We start from the raw sequence: 20,041 nt of genomic DNA, 5'->3' as shown, positions 1-20,041 counted from the left end.
ACCCGATGTAAGTGCGATAAAATTTCCCTACAAATAGTGATGCGGTGCGACGGAACAATACTATTTGACGAAGATGATGGAGTACCACACACCGGTACTTCCATTTTGTAACCGAAAAAGAAAAGAAAAGGAAAGAAAATAGTTGGGGCTCCATTTGGCCTCAGTTTTTTTTTTAAAATTTGGCTAAACATACTCTTAAAATCATCTATACGTAGTGGAATCTTAGCTTCGATTCCGATATAGGTGCAGTGAAATCCTTTACAGATAGTGGTGCAGTGTGACTCAACAATACTCCGTGATGAAAATGACATAGTACAATACCTGCACTCTCATTTTGGAACCATAAAAAAACAAGTAAAAAAGAAAAGAAAATAGTTGGCTCCATTCAGTGCATCTCTCCGCTCCCTCTTGCTCTCCAAGAAAACTCAATTCAAAGACGGTTCAAACCCACAACTAAAAAATAGAAAAGTAATCCCAGCAAGTGTATCTATAACTACTGCATGTGTATATATATCCCCAGGAAATGTTGGTCCCTATAAAATAACAAACCAACACCCCCCCAATCTACTTGGAGAGGAGTTCAATTGAATTGAACTTTGAAGAAGGGCAGCAGCAGCCTTATAAAGGAAAATTCCAGATTTTCCTCCACACCAGAAAAAGCAAAGGGTTCGTCGGTCCTTTTGCTGCAACTGACCTAGTTTTGATAGATCAACCACAGAGGTTAGTCGATCATGACTGCGATCTCATTTACTTATCTCTTTCTGTTGAAGAAGTGTATGTGAAATAGGTAGAGCGTTGATTTCGGCTGCATCATTTTTGAGTTTTAGCCAACCACAGCACACACCAACCCCCGATTGTGTTTAGATCATTCTGTCGGTCTTGGCTTGGTATGTAGGTGTATATTCCTCCTAAGGTTTCACCGTTTCAGGTTCAATTCACCTTTTCAGCAACTCTTAAGGTTGGCCACTTCACCCGTGTCTATCCGTGTACTAAAAGGGTTGTGAGAGGTGGTGTTGAGATTAGTTCGATGTACGTGCAAATTGACCCAAAACACCTTGCATTACCGAAACAAGAAAAAGTTTGTAGTATCCGTTTATCTCTATATGACGCACATTCATTGTAATGCTTATGTCAAGTAATGCAAAACAATCTCTTATTCCCCATAAAAATCTAAGATGATGGTATATATGTACTGCCGCCCCAAACGGGTGTATCCATCATTTTGACAGCTGATTTTTTTGGTATTCCAGTCAACTTACATGCACCTCGATTCATCTCTACGAATCAATTTCACCGATGGCGGGGCGGGGCTGATTACACCCATGATCTCTCGTACTCCTTTCTCTGTGGCCGGACGGTCACTTTTGGGTGACTTTTGATTGCCGTATGTAGTTAACCTCGGAGCCTGATTTCTGTTCTGAACCCATGAATGGGATATTTCTGTGTTCCTTCGAGTCTCCTGAACCAACTCTTACTCTCCGCGTCGAGTCTCCTGAACCAACTCTTTCTCTCCGCGTACCGGCCCAATAAGTTTTTTTTCCGAATTAGTGCTCTTATTATTCTATCTATCTGTCTCCATTTATTATTCCGGAAATCTCGCTCAAAAGCCAAACAAAACATAGAAATTGCAATCTCTAGAGGCCCCACTCTTGAGTACGTAGTCTTGAAGACTCTTCAGATCTGAAACTCTTTCTTGAGCTTCGTCGCCGTTGGCTATTCTGTCGTTTTTGTTGATAGCCGACGTAATTGATTTTTGTTGTTGAAGGGTTAGAACTCAAAACCCAATTGACCAAAAAGTGGCGTAAGCTTTAGATTGTAGGAGTATTATTTACTATTTTAAATGGCTTAGATGAACAATGTAGCATATACCCTCTTACTTCTATTGTGTGCACACGTAAGTATGCGTCGAGGAGGTGAGAGGATCCACTCGAGCAAAACATAATTCTGATGCTATGTGGGATGTTTTGAAGCGTTCTACTAATTTAAATGCAATCAATAAGAATGGTAGGCTTTGAATTATTACTCCTAAATAAATTAACAAAAGTGCTACACACATAACGGTTGTGTAAAACACAACACACAACCAATCTCTAGCCGTCCATTGTGGTAATAAATGGTCAGGATTCGCTCAAACTCTTCCCCATAAAAATTAAACTTTTCCTTGGAAGAGTTTTTATAAAATCTAGACCGTCCAAATACATCTCGACGGTCAGAATTACGTACACAACCAACACAACGGTTGTGCAAGTAGCATTTTTGATAAACTAAATTTAGATGGCATAAGTGAGCAATATAAAATACTCTTTCCATTTCAATTTGTTGTACATATTTTGATTTTTGCGTAATTTAAGAAAAAATCATAATTACATTGACTTTGTGTCAATTTCACCCGTATTACTCAAAAATACTACTTGCACAACCGTTGTGTTGGTTGTGTGGGTAACTCTGACCGTCCAGATGTATTTGGATGGTCTAGATTTTAAACAAACTTTTCCAAGAAAAAATCTAACTTTTATGAGAAAAAGTTTGAGTGAATCCTGGCTATTTATTACAGCAATGGACGGCTAGAGATTGATTGTGTTGTGTTTTACACAACCGTTGTATGTGTAACACTTTTGTTTGTAACTTATGATTTTTTGTTAACTTTCTCGTCATGTCATTAACTTGCTCCACTTTCCTTCTAAATCAAGTTTAAAATTTGAATTTGAGAGGGAGAAATGATAATATGGACATCCAATATTGAATTTTTTGAAACAAATATATTATTTTGGAACATCTAAAAAAACCCATAAAGACTGAATAAAGTAGGACGGAGGTAGTAAAGTTCCGGGTGCGAGTGCAGACAAGCAACTTTCCACTTTCCCAATTCTTCTGGTGCATTGAAACCAACTCTTTTTTTTGTTCTTTCTTTAATTAATTTCTGCACAAGTTGGGTCTTTCCCATGCACCTACGACGGAATGGGGACGATACCAAACATCTATTGCAAAACGAGTGTAGAACAGTCGATTCAATCGTTTATCTCAGTAATTGACGACTTAGATATTTGTTGAGCAATGAATGATTCAGATTTGTATGTGCTTCGATTCAATCCAAGAAGTCTGTGTCGAGATGAACAACCGAATTAGCCGCTTGGTAACATATGCCTCCCTTCAATCCACGATTATTAGGTTCCGTTTTCACTTTTCATTAAAAACTTTGCACTACAACCTTTTTGCTTTTGTGGAGTTGATTCTATTGAACTAATTTTTTTTTTGTCAAAAAATAAGTTATTTTCACTAAACTAAAACATCTTACGCATTTTTTTCTATTAACCCACACATTTTCTACAACTTATAATACGAGTGGTAAAAACAACTTGACGTTTATGGACTACTTCATAACACGGTTGGTGAAACACTTCCTTAATCTAAAACTACGTACCCCCATCCCATGGCTAGAATTTACTCCCTTTGTTCCAAAATCTTGGTCCATTTTAGGAGTGCATGCCATTGTTCAATTTGACTATATTTTACGATCTATAATATTTTAGGTGATTTTAGAAATTTTATATAATCTTATTGAGATCTATCAAACAAGATTCATATTTGATATAAAAACATTATAAATTAGAATTAGAAGATATAACTAATCTTTTGAGACTTCCGAAAAAAGGAGTAACATTTTGCCGTCCACCTCTTAGTAGAAGTTGGGGGTCCCACGATGTGGAATAATAAACTTTCTTTTCTTTTTGTATTTCTCATTATTTATTCTCGGCTTTTTGCCTACTTCGCGTGAATGTTGCAGGTGTATTACTTCATACATACTGTTTCCTTTATCGGCAACTTAAAAATATGAAAGCTACCTTGTTTGGTCCACAATTCAACTCATTTCATTTTTCTTTCTATATGTTTTTTAATATATTTTTCTCTCTATCTCTCTCTATTTATTACATTAAAAATAACTTTAAAAAATACAAACCAAACAAGGTGAGTTATCAAAACTAAAGGTTTTACATACTTCCCGTTCTGTTAAGGTTATTATTTTTCAAGTATTTATTTTTAATTTTATAAGATAAATTTTTCTCTCACAATATATTATTTTTAATTTAAAAAATAAGTATTTATTGTTTATTTTAAGTGGTGGAACACACAATGAAATCCTCACTCTTGTTTAGATTTCCAAGATGACGTAAGCACTTACCGTGCTTACCTAATGGATACATACAAAGATACTACAGTAGAATAATATGTGGGTTCAAAATGGCTAGTACGGACACGTGACCCTTCTCTAAATCCGCCATTATTGATCTTCTTTTATCGCCAACTTTCGGAGATTAAAAATATAAAACTCATTCTTCATGTCGGTAATTAAAGAATTTTCAATTTTGCCTTTACCGCGGATCAAAAAATTTTTTTTTGCCTTTACCTATAGTCTGGTCCCTCATGCCTTTAGTAAATAGCAATCATAGAATTTGTTAAAGAAAAAAACAACTTTTGTTATTTTTTTGCTCTCTCCATCCTTTTTCACTTTAGGCTAGTCTTTTTGTCTGTCATGTGTATTAAATTTAAGAAGAAATTAAATAGCCATCTTGTTTCGTAGATTTATTTAGGTGCACATCCTACTAGGTTTGAATACATAAGTCGACATCCTGAAATTTAAATAATACCTAAAACACCTTTAATCATGACAAATGTAGAAATCATGACAAAATCATGAAAAATACAAGAATTATGGCAAAGTCATTCGGAATCATGAACAAAACCATACAGAATGTAAAACTAACATAAAAAGTTAGTTTAAGGTCCTAAAATTCTTTAATATATAGGTGAAGAAACATGTTGTGGATGATTTTAGGACCCGAATTTCTTTATGTTAGTTTTACAAACTAACTTTTTATATTAGTTTTACATCCTGAATTTCTTTACCTATATAGCAGAGAATTTTAGGACCTTAAACTAACTTTTTATGTTAGTTTTACATCTCAGATGATTTTATCGTGATTCTAGATGATTTTTTTATGATTGCCGCTGCGCTGTCCAAACATGACAAAGTCATTATCCCTTATTTAATTTGGTCCGCGCAGCGGCTCTATTAAAATGTACAAAAATTATTAAGGGCTAAATGAGTATTATTTAAATTTCAGGATGAAAACATAAGTTTTACAAGGATTAGGACTTAAGTATCAATGTAGGATATGACACCTATTTAAGTTTCCCTAAATTTAAATACACATTGATGATCTGTATTCTTAGCCAATTTTTCTGTTCACCAATATCAATTCCCTTGAGAAAAAGAACATTCAAACAACTTATCTCATTATTTCTGTTCCTCGCACTTCAGTTGCACTCTGTCCTGTTTAACTATGGGCACTTTTGTTGTCAAATATTGCTATTTTGACCCCATCAAAAACTCTTTGATTGTCTTAACTTGCTTCAAACATAAGACACGATATGAATTCCCCCGAGTTCACTTCTCTCCTTGTTAGTATTGCTAGTCCGGCTATAAGGATCATTTCCAAATTAGTAAAACTTTGCCTTTACATTCATACTCTACCCAAACCTAAATACTGGAGTATCTGACAGTCTCTTGGGTAGACCATGCAAACCCCCTCGTTGGCATACAGGATTCCGAATGGCTGCAACAACAAAATTATACTGAAAATAAATGGTCATGTGTCTCGGAGGGATGACGTGAACAACACCCATTTTGCCAGCCTATCCCTCGTAGCTAGTCGTCCGTGAAAAACCAGCCATCCAGTGAACGACCTTTTGGGAATGTGTGACGGGAGTACCAGACTAAATGGTCATCTATGTGATCCCCAACGTTTGAATATGGAAGAAAATGAAATGACTTAGAAGTCAGCCTCCTTATATAGGTTAATCTACTTCGTTCTCCTCCACGGGAAAACTATCTTTATGAATTTGTTTGTTTTGATAGGTATGATATAAGTATTTATTTATTGTTCCAAAAAAAACCAGTAAAATCTTGGACGTTCGTGTCTCTCTTTCTATTTTACTTTCTAGTGTGCTGTTGCTTCGGCAACATTGGGTCTAATTAAATCCGTCTCACACCAGACACAACGCTGCTGGCTCAAACAGATTATATTGTATAATATCCGCATTCATTGCTAAGTTCTTTTTGCATTTTGCTGTTGTTAGTATTGTTATTACTGTACAATGTACCTGCTGTTATTGTTATTAATAGTATCCCACTGGTTTGACTATTTTCAGCTAGGCTTATAGCTTGACAATCTTGTAACACATCAACCTTGAAGAGGAGAAGGATAACAAACCTGAAGTTGGTAATATGGGGCAGGAGAAGGAGTTGGCTGGTGATGGAAATATGCAGGAGCTCAACACATCAAAAAGAGTTGAACTTGAAACAGAGGCGGTGGGGACAAGTTCCGCCACAAACGGGGGTCAGCTTGACACGGAACAGAAGAAGAGTAAGAAAGAGGACAGCGCAAAAACAGTTCCATTTTACAAGTTGTTCTCATTTGCAGACTCTGTAGATGTGGTCTTGATGATTGTTGGTACAATCGGTGGTGTTGGAAATGGTGTTTGCATGCCTCTTATGACTATACTTTTTGGCGAACTAGTTAATTCTTTCGGAGAGAACCAGAACAACGACGACGTTGTTCACGTAGTATCTAAGGTAAAGCCATCGCTGAATGAGCATTTTCTTACTCATAAATTTCCCCATTTGCATCACTGGAAATATATGTAGTTGAAATCATAGTATTGCTGTGCTGAATACTTTTCAATGGTACTTAATTATTGAAGTAATTCTAGTTCAAATATCTTAGATCTTAGCTTGTGATATGTAGGAACAAAATCTTACCATTAATTATTCGCTTGATCATTTTTGAAGGCATCGTTGAAATTCGTCTATTTGGCTTTGGGGGCTGGTGTTGCAGCATTCCTCCGTAAGTGCATCCATCATACGCACACACCAACATACAGACACACACACACACACAATGGAAAATAAGCAAATGTTAGAGCAAAGAAAAACTTTCTAGGTATTGTTATCGATGTCTTGAATGATAAGTGGTTTTTCCACTTTTTTCTTTTTGGTTTATTAGAGGTTTCTTGCTGGATGGTTACGGGAGAGCGACAAGCTGCAAGAATAAGGAGTCTTTATTTGAAAACTATAATGAGACAAGATATAGCTTTCTTTGACAAAGAAACGAATACAGGAGAAGTTGTGGGTCGGATGTCAGGTGACACTGTTCTCATTCAAGACGCTATGGGTGAGAAGGTAACCACTTCACCATTCCTCCTCAAACTACAAACACATAAAGGCCATAGTTTCTTCCATTCTCAAAAGTTTGGGTATTGCGTTTCAATGCAGGTAGGAAAATTTATACAGCTGGTCTCTACATTTTTGGGAGGCTTTGTGATAGCATTCATCAAGGGTTGGCTCCTTACGCTTGTCTTGTTATCCTCCATTCCTCTACTTGTAATAGCTGGTGGAGCCACTTCTATCTTCATATCCAAAATGGCATCCAATGGGCAAAATGCTTATGCTAAAGCAGCCATTGTGGTTGAACAAACCATTGGCTCAATTCGAACGGTTAGTAATTGATCGAAAACTCAATTCAAGGACTTTGAATTTGTTAAAGCTTGAAATGTTTTTAATTATTTTGACTGCTTTACCTTTCTTCTGACTTCTGTTCATCTTTTTGTTTGCTTTGTAGGTTGCTTCATTTACTGGGGAGAAGCAAGCTGTAAATAAGTACAACAAATCTCTCGTGGATGCTTACAAGTCAGGTGTTAATGAAGGCTTAGCTGCTGGATTGGGTTTCGGAGCAGTTATGTTTGTCGCATTCTGCACTTACTCTTTAGCTATATGGTTTGGTTCAAAGATGATATTAGACAGGGGATACACCGGAGGTGACGTGCTCAATGTAATTGTTGCTGTGCTGACTGGTTCCATGTGAGTATCACTTCTGAACCTTTTTCCGTTTGCTTTTAAAACCATCTCCTCGTATCAAAAAGGTTAATTCTGTTGGACCCCAAAATTGACAAGCATCACGAGTTTGTTCACCTCTATGGTTGATTTCTTTCTCCAAATTTGGTTATGGGGTTTGCTGTAATGTGGCTATTTCAGGTCTCTTGGGCAGGCATCTCCGTGCATTAGTGCATTTGCCGCAGGTCAAGCTGCAGCATTCAAGATGTTTGAGACAATAAATAGGAAGCCCGAAATAGATGCATATGACATAAAAGGCAAGAAATTGGATGATATTCGTGGTGATATAGAGTTGAGGGATGTTTGTTTTAGTTATCCAACCAGACCAGATGAGCAAATATTCAGTGGATTCTCGCTTTCCATCCCAAGTGGCATGACAGCAGCTATGGTCGGACAAAGTGGTAGTGGAAAGTCAACAGTTATCAGTCTGATACAGAGATTTTATGATCCACAATCTGGGGAAGTCCTCATAGATGGTATTAATCTCAAAGAGTTTCAGCTCAAGTGGGTTAGGGAGAAAATCGGTCTAGTTAGCCAAGAGCCTGTGTTGTTTACGTGCAGCATCAAGGACAATATTGCATATGGGAAAGACGGGGCAACTGTAGAAGAAATTAAAGCAGCAGCCGAGCTGGCGAATGCTTCTAAATTCATTGATAAACTACCTCAGGTTCTAACTTTTTGCCCTTTGGTGTTAACTACATGTACGGAATAACTTGTACGATTGAGCAGGATTGAATAATTTTTTTTAAATGTCATCTCACTGTGAATTTTGGATTTAGGGATTGGACACCATGGTGGGTGAGCATGGAACCCAATTGTCTGGTGGGCAGAAGCAAAGAGTTGCGATAGCCAGGGCAATTCTAAAGGACCCACGGATTCTACTCTTAGATGAAGCTACAAGTGCGCTCGATGCAGAATCTGAGAGGATTGTGCAAGAGGCATTGGACCGGATAATGGTAAATAGAACAACAGTCATTGTTGCCCATCGTCTTAGCACAATAAGGAATGCCGACATGATTGCAGTGATTCACCGGGGAAAGATAGTTGAAAAAGGTATCATTATCTTTGTATCTAAGGTCACATGCTAACCAGTAATGACAACAACATTAATGTACATGTGCATACAAATGTAAATATTGATTGTATTTTTCGTTGTATGTGTTTATCAATCAGGCTCACACTCAGTACTTCTTGAGGATCCCGAAGGAGCTTATTCTCAACTTATACGATTGCAAGAAGTGAGCAAAGATTCCAAACAGGCTGCAGTGGACCAACACAAATCAGATTCTATATCGGAAATAGGTAGACAGTCAAGTCAACGAATGTCGTTCCTTCGTTCCATTAGTCGTGGATCCTCTGGGCCAGGAAATAGCAGCCGCCACCTCAAAGTATCATTTGGTTTACCTACTGGACTCAATGTTCCTGAAACTACATTGCCAGATGCAGAAGAGAGTAGCGTACAAGTTTCTGAAAAGCCTCCAAATGTACCAATGCGTCGGCTTGCTCATCTTAACAAGCCAGAGGTTCCAATACTCATAGCAGGAGCTATCGCTGCAGTCATTAATGGCTCAATACTACCAATTTTTGGTCTCCTGATTTCAGATGTGATTAAGACATTCTTTAAACCACCCCATCAACTAAAGAAAGATTCAAATTTTTGGGCCCTCATGTTTGTCGTCCTTGGAGTAGTATCATTATTAGCATATCCAGCACGTTCATACTTATTTTCTTTGGCTGGTTGTAAGCTGATAAAAAGGCTCCGATCAATGTGTTTTGAGAAAGTGATTCAGATGGAGATTAGTTGGTTTGATAAGCCTGAGAACTCCAGTGGAGCGATTGGTGCTAGGCTCTCTGCGGATGCAGCAACTGTTCGGGCTTTAGTGGGAGATGCTCTTGCTCAGCTTGTTCAAGACTCTGCTTCAGCAATTGCTGGATTAGTCATTGCTTTCACAGCATGTTGGCAGCTGGCATTTATTGTCCTTGCTTTGATACCTCTCATAGGAGTGAGTGGTTATGTTCAATTGAAGTTCATGCAAGGGTTCAGTGCAGATGCAAAGGTATGCTTTTTACCGCTTATTTTCTTCCTCCTATATAGCAACTCCACTAGCATACGTTCCATGGCCAACAATATAAATCTTCATGTTTTTCTGACTCGAAAATCAGAGGGTTAACAGTTAACACCATAATATGTTTGATACCATTCAGGACTACCAAAAGTTTGTTGCTGCTTGTTTCCTATAATTCATTAAGATTTAGACTAAAATTGGTGCAGATGATGTATGAAGAAGCAAGCAAAGTTGCAAATGATGCTGTTGGAAGCATAAGAACGGTTGCTTCTTTCTGTGCCGAAGAAAAAGTCATGCAACTATACAAAAAGAAATGTGAAGGACCTATGAAGACAGGCAAAAGGCAGGGAGTAGTTAGTGGGATAGGCTTTGGGATATCTATTGCCTTGCTATTTTTAGTCTATGCAACTAGCTTCTACGCTGGAGCAAAGCTAGTTGAGGCCGGGAAAACAACATTTGCTGATGTTTTTCGTGTGAGCATCTAAAAGCTTAACAACATTTTTTTCACTTGAACTGTTCTGATTGTGGTGTGGCCTTGCAGGTTTTCTTTGCCCTAACCATGGCAGCCATGGCAATTTCTCAATCAAGTGGCTTAGCCCCAGATTCTACTAAAGCTAAGGGTGCTGCAGCTTCTATATTTGCGATTCTTGATAGGAAATCAAAGATAGACCCCAGTGATGAGTCTGGGATAACTCTAGAAAGTGTAAAAGGAGAAATTGAGCTTCGTAATATAAGCTTCAGGTATCCATCAAGGCCAGATGTTCAGATCTTCCGTGACCTCAGTTTAAACATTCACAGTCGCAAGGTAGAATTATCTTTTTATTATTTTATTTTTTGTTTACTAATTCCTCTTTAGAATGGAACGTATACTTGTCACCAAACAATTTCCCCTTCCATTTATGTTGTCAATATCCTATGCTTTCAGACGGTAGCTCTAGTTGGAGAAAGTGGAAGTGGAAAATCAACAGTGATAGCATTACTGCAAAGATTTTATGATCCCGAGTCAGGTCATATTACGCTTGACGGCGTTGAACTCCAAAAGCTGCAATTGAAGTGGCTGAGACAGCAGATGGGTTTGGTTAGCCAAGAGCCCGTCCTGTTCAATGAAACAATACGTGCTAACATTGCCTATGGCAAAGAAGGAAATGCAACAGAGGCGGAAATTCTAGCTGCATCAGAGTTGGCAAATGCCCACAAGTTCATTAGCGGATTACAACAGGTAAGAAGCACTTCCATCATCTATTATGTTCTTACACATTTATGGGTATGGTGATTTAGTTTCAACCACTCATGCATAATTTTATTAACGGAGGAAATTTTTTTTTTTAATAACAATGACAGGGGTATGACACGATAGTAGGGGAGCGAGGAGTGCAATTGTCTGGGGGGCAAAAGCAACGGGTTGCCATAGCGCGTGCCATGGTGAAAAGTCCAAGAATACTACTACTAGATGAGGCTACGAGTGCGTTGGATGCAGAGTCGGAGAGAGTAGTTCAAGACGCACTAGACCGAGTGATGGTGAACCGGACCACAGTGGTGGTAGCACATAGACTATCCACAATCAGGAATGCCGACGTGATCGCAGTGGTGAAGAACGGTGTCATAGTGGAGAAGGGAAGGCATGACACTCTTATTAACATTAAAGATGGTGTCTATGCTTCCTTGGTAGCCCTTCATATGAGCGCTTCATCATCCTAAATTAACCTCGTTCATTTCTTTCCTTTTGGGGAAAACAGAATGGGTTTTTTCCGTTATTTATATATTTTTGGTTGCATCAGAAGTTTGTTGTTTCGGATAAAAGATGTTGGGAATTAGAGCTAGTGTTTCCTCTCTAATTGGGTGGAGCCGAAGAAAATTAAACATTTATTGAATACGTTGTGCACAGATACAGACATAGATGTGTTCGGAATGTCCGATGCACTTGAAGTTGTGAACTCTGTGAAGGAACATTTATTGAATACGTTGTGCACAGATACATACATAGATGTGTTCGGAATGTCCGGTGCACTTGAAGTTGTGAACTCTGTGAAGGACCAACGTGTATTGGACGATTGTGGACACATCCGTGTCCTCATTTGTGCACGAGCTTTTCTTTATGTTGCATTATTTCGAGTAATTTGGTTGAGTGCCTGTTTCTTCACTTTGAGTGAGATTGAACCCTGAGGTTCCATTTTAGGGGTGAGGTGGGATCAAGGGATGATAATTTGATTTTGACTGTCGACTATGGAGTTTATTGTTGAGGACAAATATTTTGTTCGAACGAGGGACAGAATCAAGATTTTAAGTAGTGCCGGATAAATAAAACTAGTTTGCGGGGAGGATGTTGCAAAAAATGTCACTTTTTCTTTTCTTCTTCTAAAAAGTGGTTATTTGTCAAAATACTTGGGTAAAAGTAAAACTTTTTCACTTTTTCGATTTCTCTCTTCGAGACGAATCAATAACCCACAAAAGTTTGGCGCAAAATTAACAAATGCGAAAAAAATTCAAATAAGAACAAAACTCACAGATTTAAGTAGTAACTGCATTTCCTACTTTCACTTTGCTATCCCCTTGTTTCTTACGGAATGTACATGTATTCTATGTCCTTCCAAGACTCAAAATGTCGTGATTTTGCCCGGCCCTGACTTAAATGGAGGGTTAAAGCGAAAACCTAAAGAAGACCATTTTTCGAAATCTTAATGAACAAAATGTAAGTAGGTAAATTACTCTTCTATGAACAAATACTACCAATAAGAACATCCCTAAAATAATAATCAAATATTCCAAGATTTCAAACTCGTCACTTATATTTAACTAATCATAAAATTTTAAAAAGAAGAAGAGACCATTACAAGATTTTAAAAGCATCATCTAAATAATTCTCTATTATTAATGGTCACAGTTCCTTTTGTTTCTCTCTGTTTAACAATCAAAATTTCCACCGATCAAAAAACATCACGACTTTCTATTCATAGAATACTTTTCAAAATCAGGAAATCACACATGTAAAACTTAGACCATCGTACACTTCAACAATCAGTTAATTAAACCCGATATATGGATAGGAATATGACCTAAGCAAAAGCAATAAATAAGCCCCAAATCATTTAGAATAGAAATATATTAATCGTTTTCAAAAAAAGAAATATATTAATCATGTTAGAATACAAACAAAATAATTTATCTATTCTCATATCTAAAGGGAGAGCACCACTTTGGTGTCTTCCTTTTTTGAAGCTCTGTCATGTATTTTTGTTTCCCATAGATAACCCTTAAAAATTTGGCTTTTTACGTCTTTGAACAAAGTGAAAATCCTTAGTCAAAGGGCAACTATGTCAAATGCTTAGGCGGTTAAATAACTGCTATACTGTGTTTAAGCCACAAACAATTCACACTTCACGTTCAGTGACTTTTTCACTAGAGGCCGTGACACACGTAATGCGTGTGCAAATCAAATTTTGTATGAACAATTTTCTTCCCATACGTGAACAGTTTTCTTCCCATCTCTGCTATTGCCAGCACCCGATGAAACCAAAAAAAGAAAAACCTCCTCATTCTCATGAATTGTTTCAAGGATATATGGGAAGGCTTCGACCAAAACCAAAAGAAGGTTAGATTCTCTCTCTCTCTCTCTCTCTCTCTCTCTCTCTCTCTCTCTCTCTCTCTCTCTCTCTCAAATTGGAATTGATTTTTATAATTTTGGGCCTTTCTTTACTTCTAACCTTTTTTTGACAGGGGCGACTTAACTTGCATTTTTGGGCGGGTTCAAAAATATAGGTTAAGATTGCCACATTTAGTTTTGTTAGGACAATCCTTTGGAACGGTGTGAATCGTGTGATGGTACATTTTACTCTATATCAATGTTTTTGTTTATAGGTTGTACTGCAGTTACGTATATTATTGTACACGAACAATTTGACGGCACAATGTTGTAAAACATTTTTTCCTTCAATCTATATGTACTTTCTCTCAGGCGTATTTGGCGAATGAGTAAACAAAATCCATCTTTACAAATTGAGGTATTTTTCTTTGAACTTTTATGTTTTGACTAAAAGTTGGGGCACACCTGACGTGACGTGATGCGTATGCAAGTCGAATGTTGACAGAATATGCACAATAGCTTCCTGTTTATTTATTTTTTTGATTTAATTTTGACAAAATTAATATACAAAATTTGATTTGCACACACATCGTATGTGCTGCGGCCTCTAGTCAATATTATAGTCTTTTAGCGAGAAAACAAAACCTTTGATATTTTAGCTTTGGGAACAAGTTCCGAAGTACGTCCGTCTCTCTCGATTCTCTACTCCCTCACTGCGGCTCTACCTCGTATAAGTCCAGAGCTTCCCTTTATTTTATTTTATTTTATTATTTTCCTAAATTCATTCATTTTGGTTAAAGTTTGGGGCTTTTTTCATGGGGTTTTTAGAGACCGATTCATTTTTTAAGCTTTGGTTTTTTCATAACTCTGAATATAATATTTTTACTCAATCTTTTTAAAATAGTCTTGACCCATATTAATTAAGACAAAAATACTATTGTCTATGAGAACTGGCTATAAGAATGATGTCTATGAGAACTGGCTATATGAGTTGCCTATGAGAACTTGCTATGTGAACTGGCTGAGAACTGGGCTATGTGAACTGAAAAATATACAGTTCATATAGCCTCACCACACACTAAAATACACAATTCACATAGTCCCAATACACACAGTTCACATAGTCCATCACACAATTTACATAACTGAAAATACACAGTTCACATAGCCTCACACACAGTGAACTGACTCCAACACACATTAAAATACACAATTCAAATAGCTTCATCACATACTAAAATATATAGTTCACAAAGCCCCAATACATATAGTTTACATAGCCCATCATACAGTTCACGTAGCAAAAAATACACAATTTACATGACCTAAAATACACAATTCACATAGTCTCTATACACAAATCACATTGTCCCAACATATGTACAGTTCACATAACCTAGCACACAGTTCATATAACCTAGCACACAGTTCATATAATTCCAATAGACACAAATACAGAGCTTGTATTTTTTACTAGTAGCTTCTTGTAACCCTGACCAAAGTTTGCATTTTTAATTAGTAGCTTGTTGGATTTGGATGCACTTTTCATACTTCCATTTTGGCTTCCATAGTACCTTTTGTAATTATTTTTACCTGGCTCATATTACCTCTTTCTGATCGAATCAGTAGATTGCTTCGTTACAACTACCGCAAGAAATTTGGGATTTGTCAGTGCTTTTTCTATCCGCGCTTACAAAAAGCGCTACAATAGGAGGTCTACATCAGCGCTTTTTCTAGCCATTGCTAGAATGAAGCTTTCCCAGTGCCCAAGGCAAAAACACTGGAATAGGTCATCTAATTCCTAGCGCCCAAGCAAAAGCGCTGGAATAGACCCCCCCATTTACTAGCGTCTACTAAAAGCGCTAGAATATACACCCCATATTTCAGCAGCCCAAAAGAAGCGCTGGGATAGACCCTATGAACAAACAAAACTATATCTAATAATATTATTACACCGGATCAAAAAATAAAATAAAAATAATATTACTACATGTTATACATTTTTAATACCTTTCAATACGATTATTTAGCAGATCTCAATAAAACAAAACTATTTTAACAGTCGAGGCCGTTGATCATCGTTGTGCTTATTGATTAAATCATTATCATAAAAATTTGGTTCGATTGGGTTTAGAAAGCTCCTTGATTGGGACGCAATTATTTTTTGGATGATAGTTATCGTCCGATTAAATGTGTAAAGATACCCGATCAACTTAATTCTTGGTACGAATGATAAATTAAAATATATGCAAAAGATAGATAGTTCAGATCGAAATATAAAGACTTTGGCGGGGTTGGGTCTCGCAATCTAATACTTTAATGCCTCGGGATGCATTAAATGTTGTCAGATCCGGCGGTCGCCGATATCCGATGATCTGCGTTTTTGGTGACAACGATGAAATCAGTGAGACGTGAAATCCTAATGGATCAGATTGACCGCGGTAAAAATTGAGTTGGTAATTGCCCTTAAATTCTATACGTTCAATGTAATTGTTAACAAATTAAATCTTGTGTTATACTTGAACGTACTGTAGTCATTCGACCGCAACACAATTACGACGATCTAGACCATTGCTTTTGTTTTCCTTGTTGATTATAGCATTCTCGTAAAAAAATTGTTTTGATCGGGTTTAAAAAGCTTCTTTATTGAGACACAATTTCGTTAAGAAAATGAGTTTGTATGGCCGATCAAGTGTGTAACGATACTTGATTATCTTCGTTTTGATATGAATGATGTACTCCATGATATGTAAAATATGGATGGTTTTGATCGATAAAAAAAGACTTAGGTGGGGGCAGGTATTGCAATCCAATACTTTAATGCCTTAGGATGTATCAAATGTTGTCCGATCAGGTCACCGATACCCAATGATCTTCAATTTCGGTGATAGTGAAGGAATCAGTAAGACGTGAAATTCTAATGGTTCAGATCGACCACTATTAAAATATAATTGGCTTATTAAATTTGGAATTTGTTCGTATTGCTCGATACGAGGGCGTTTAATTATTTTGACCCCACATACTTGAAATCCCTGAAATCTGTTCGCACCTCTCTCAAAAGGGCGCTGAAGAGAAATCCCCAAATTAATCCCGCTTCTCTCTCACTCTCTCCTGCCTGCAGCTCCTTCCTCCGTCTCTCTCAACGGCCTCCATCCCCACCACTCCATGCGTCACAGTCCTCCAAGCCCTCCCTCGTCCGTTCCCAACGGTTAGTCATGCATCTCTCTCTCACACACACACACACAAGCACGCACGCACCCCACCGGCCTCGGTCGCAAACCACGCCGTGTTCGGCCAGCGCTCTTGGAACCGAACACCTTATTTAGTTTTCTTGTTTATTCCTTGATTTAATTTTTGCCCTATTGACATCATAGTATAGTTCAATCAACATTAATAGGCAGAACGTAGTGCTTCAGGTGGGTTTTCGGCTCTGTATGTACGAATCTTGTTTTATCTTTGTTCCAAATGACCAGGTTTTTTGTTCTATAGCTAGAGATTTATTGTATTGGCATGCGTATGTATACATAGCCAGAGATTTGTTTGGTTTTTTGATTATTGGGCTGCTATTTGATTGTTGAAATCATTTTAAAAATAATTCAAAACGAAGTCGGCTGATCCAGCATTGACGTAAAAGATGGCTGCCTTGATCTGACTAGTGCCTTGGTTCCTTCCAACAACGTTCCAGAGTTTGGCTTTGTACTGATTGAAATATTGCAGCTGCAGCGACATTTGGAGTGCTTTCTGCAACAAAGCCGGCATGGATGTGAAATTAAGCTTGAAATGAGTTATTCTAGTCACAAAACTAGTTGGACTTGTGGTAATACAGTAATACTAATGTGTTCAAGTAGCTGGGAAATATATAGCTAGAAATGAATTAGCAAATTGTATTTTTTTAAACACAGGACAACATATAAAGATGGTTTTAGTTATGGATCTTGCTATTGTGGGCGTGGAAGCGTGGTTAGAATTTCCCTCTGACTATAGCATCATTTGAAGGCATTCTACATGACAAATATCACACTTACAGATTAATCTTGTCCTCCTTGTGTCCAGTCAGATTATTGTGAACATTACAATGAAGTTCAGAAAACTGAGTAATGAAATCATACAAACCAAGGTTTTTTTTTACCACACCATTGGATCACACAGTGACAACTGAACAAATGAATGATCGTGCTAAAGAATAGACTATGGCTGCTGCCAGTTGCCAAATTGAGGGTTTTTGGCGCTATAGCGGGCTAAAATATACATTGACATGATTGAGTGATTTGGGTTTTAGCTGAGTATGAGTTCGCTACATGAAGTTTGCTTATGCCCTCTAATGCATTAGTGACCATTATTGTTTATTATTCTACTGTTTGTTTGCAGTGGCGGATCTAGGAATTTTCTACAGATGGATCACCCAGTCTTATATGTTTCAAAGTCGTAGGCGAACTGACATCAATTTTTATTATTTAATTCAAAAATAGGTATATATATCCATCAAATATTTTTTTTAATGGCAGTTAATTTTGAGCTTGTAAAAAAATAAAAAAATGTCAAAGCAAAAACGTATTTTTGTTGTGTGAGTTAAAATGTTAAAGTAAACACGTTTTTGCTACAGAAAAATGTTAAAGCAAAAACATATTTTTGTTAACGCATAAGTAAAAAATGTTAAAATTTTAAAGCAAAAACGTATTTTTGTTAAAGCAAAATGTTAAAGTAAAATCTAAATATTTTTGTTCTGATGGTTAGCCATTACCAAAAAAAGGGGAAACGCTGGCGACAGTAGTAAGAGTCGAACTCACATCACTTGCGAAGAAGCGCAGCATCCTACCGCCCAGACCATCTAGCAGATTCGGTAATTTTCGGGGTATTTAATATATATTACTTCCCTGAACTTCGGGGCCCTTCCTTGTAGCCCAATTTTCAGGTGGGTCGATACTTACACTTGATCCGCCCCTGTTTGTTTGAATAAGCATTGCAAAGAAAAGACGATTTACTACTTGCGAAATAGAGCAACATTCACAACCTAGTCTCTCACATGGATCTCCAAATCGTGCCCAATCATGTGGGGCTTCGCAACCCACTAAGCCACATGGATCTTCGCAGACTACCCATTTGCCTAAAGCTTCACAGCCTTACCATTTGCCTGGAACTTCACGGCCTTCCAACTCACATAGCTCTTCGCAGCCTCACGAGGCAGAGGAGGACTTGGATGTACAAACAAATGAGGGAGAAAGAATAAGGGAGAAAGAAACTGGAATGAAGATCTGCATACAACAGGATCAAAATCTTATGCACGACATGCTCATGAATTGGAACTTGAAGTTGGTTTCTTGTTTCATATTTTCAACTTCGTATGTTTTTTGAGTTCCACAATTAGTTGATGTATGGACCTGGTAACAAAACAGGAGGAAGACTCTAGGTTTGCACCTAGCCGAGCACAATTGTATATAACAACTCACACAGATAAAGACGAGAATGTTGTTAATGACATTGCAGTTGCAAATATAGTATGAGTTATCATGTTTTTCAAGTTTAAATTTTATAATGACTAGCATTAAATGACGTTTTTTTTCTATGCTCGTCTCTCTCTTCCTTATTTTTTTGGTAGTTTTTAGTTCATCTTCTGTGCTCTAGTTAAACTTGTATCAATTTTTTAGGCAAAAATTAAGGAATTGCTTTCAAATAGCTTGGAAGGAAATTCTAAGGGCAGCATATATTGGTCCCTGAATGACATTTATTCTCAAGCGATTAATAAAAAAGAGTGGCCTGGTCGTGTTCGTGGTCGAGGTACATTCTTACATTGTATAGGTATTGAAATCATAGCGCCGTACAGTTGTATCTTTTGCAAGAAATGACATCAAAGATTATCGGCTTGATGCTATCTGATTGGTTAATTACCCATTATCTACTGTAAGTGCGCTTTAAGTGCATTGGATAACCCATTATTTGCTAAAATTGACTATATATGCTGAAAATATGAATCCAATTGCTGTTAATGTTGTTTAGAGGCATAAATCACCCTTGTAGGTGCTGAAATTGAACTCTAATGGCTGAAAACTAATCTGATTTGCCTAGAATATATATGGTTGTAAGAATTGGGATTTGAGTTCATATTGTTGGAAACTAAAAATTAGTTGCTAGCGTGTCCAATACGTATTTGGACGTGTCCCCGTGTCCAGTAAGTGGACACGATGCCCTTTTGGAGTGTCGGTGCTTCAAGGGCTTGCTAGATTTGTTGGAATTGGTGTTTCAATTGCTATATTTTGTTTATGCTACATATTTCATCAAGTGTACGACTATTGTTGCTACTCATGAGATCTGTTGGTGCTTTCATTTTTCGGTTCTGCTATCCATATGATGTTGTATGTTGATTTTGAGTGTTGATGTTGCAACTATATTGCTAGTTTTTGCTCTCTATTGAAGCTGTTGTCTGCTGGAACATGTTGTTGATAAGAC

General features: G+C 37.3%; 1 protein-coding gene across 1 annotated transcript; it reads left to right on the top strand.

The window, feature by feature from the left end:
• Nucleotides 1-332: 332 nt before the first annotated feature.
• Nucleotides 333-11,992, top strand: LOC131321695 (ABC transporter B family member 21-like). Its single transcript, XM_058352587.1, has 13 exons — nucleotides 333-720; nucleotides 6,211-6,634; nucleotides 6,851-6,905; nucleotides 7,065-7,240; nucleotides 7,334-7,555; nucleotides 7,680-7,918; nucleotides 8,093-8,618; nucleotides 8,731-9,004; nucleotides 9,125-10,008; nucleotides 10,224-10,490; nucleotides 10,559-10,822; nucleotides 10,943-11,236; nucleotides 11,359-11,992. The coding sequence occupies exons 2-13, from the start codon at nucleotides 6,287-6,289 to the stop codon at nucleotides 11,713-11,715; spliced, it is 3,906 nt and encodes a 1,301-aa protein (XP_058208570.1). The 5' UTR covers nucleotides 333-720; nucleotides 6,211-6,286; the 3' UTR covers nucleotides 11,716-11,992.
• Nucleotides 11,993-20,041: the final 8,049 nt, after the last annotated feature.

The sequence above is a fragment of the Rhododendron vialii genome, chromosome 4a (assembly GCF_030253575.1).
Source record: "Rhododendron vialii isolate Sample 1 chromosome 4a, ASM3025357v1".
Taxonomy (NCBI): Eukaryota; Viridiplantae; Streptophyta; class Magnoliopsida; order Ericales; family Ericaceae; genus Rhododendron; species Rhododendron vialii.
This window is presented reverse-complemented; position numbering and strand designations above follow the sequence as displayed.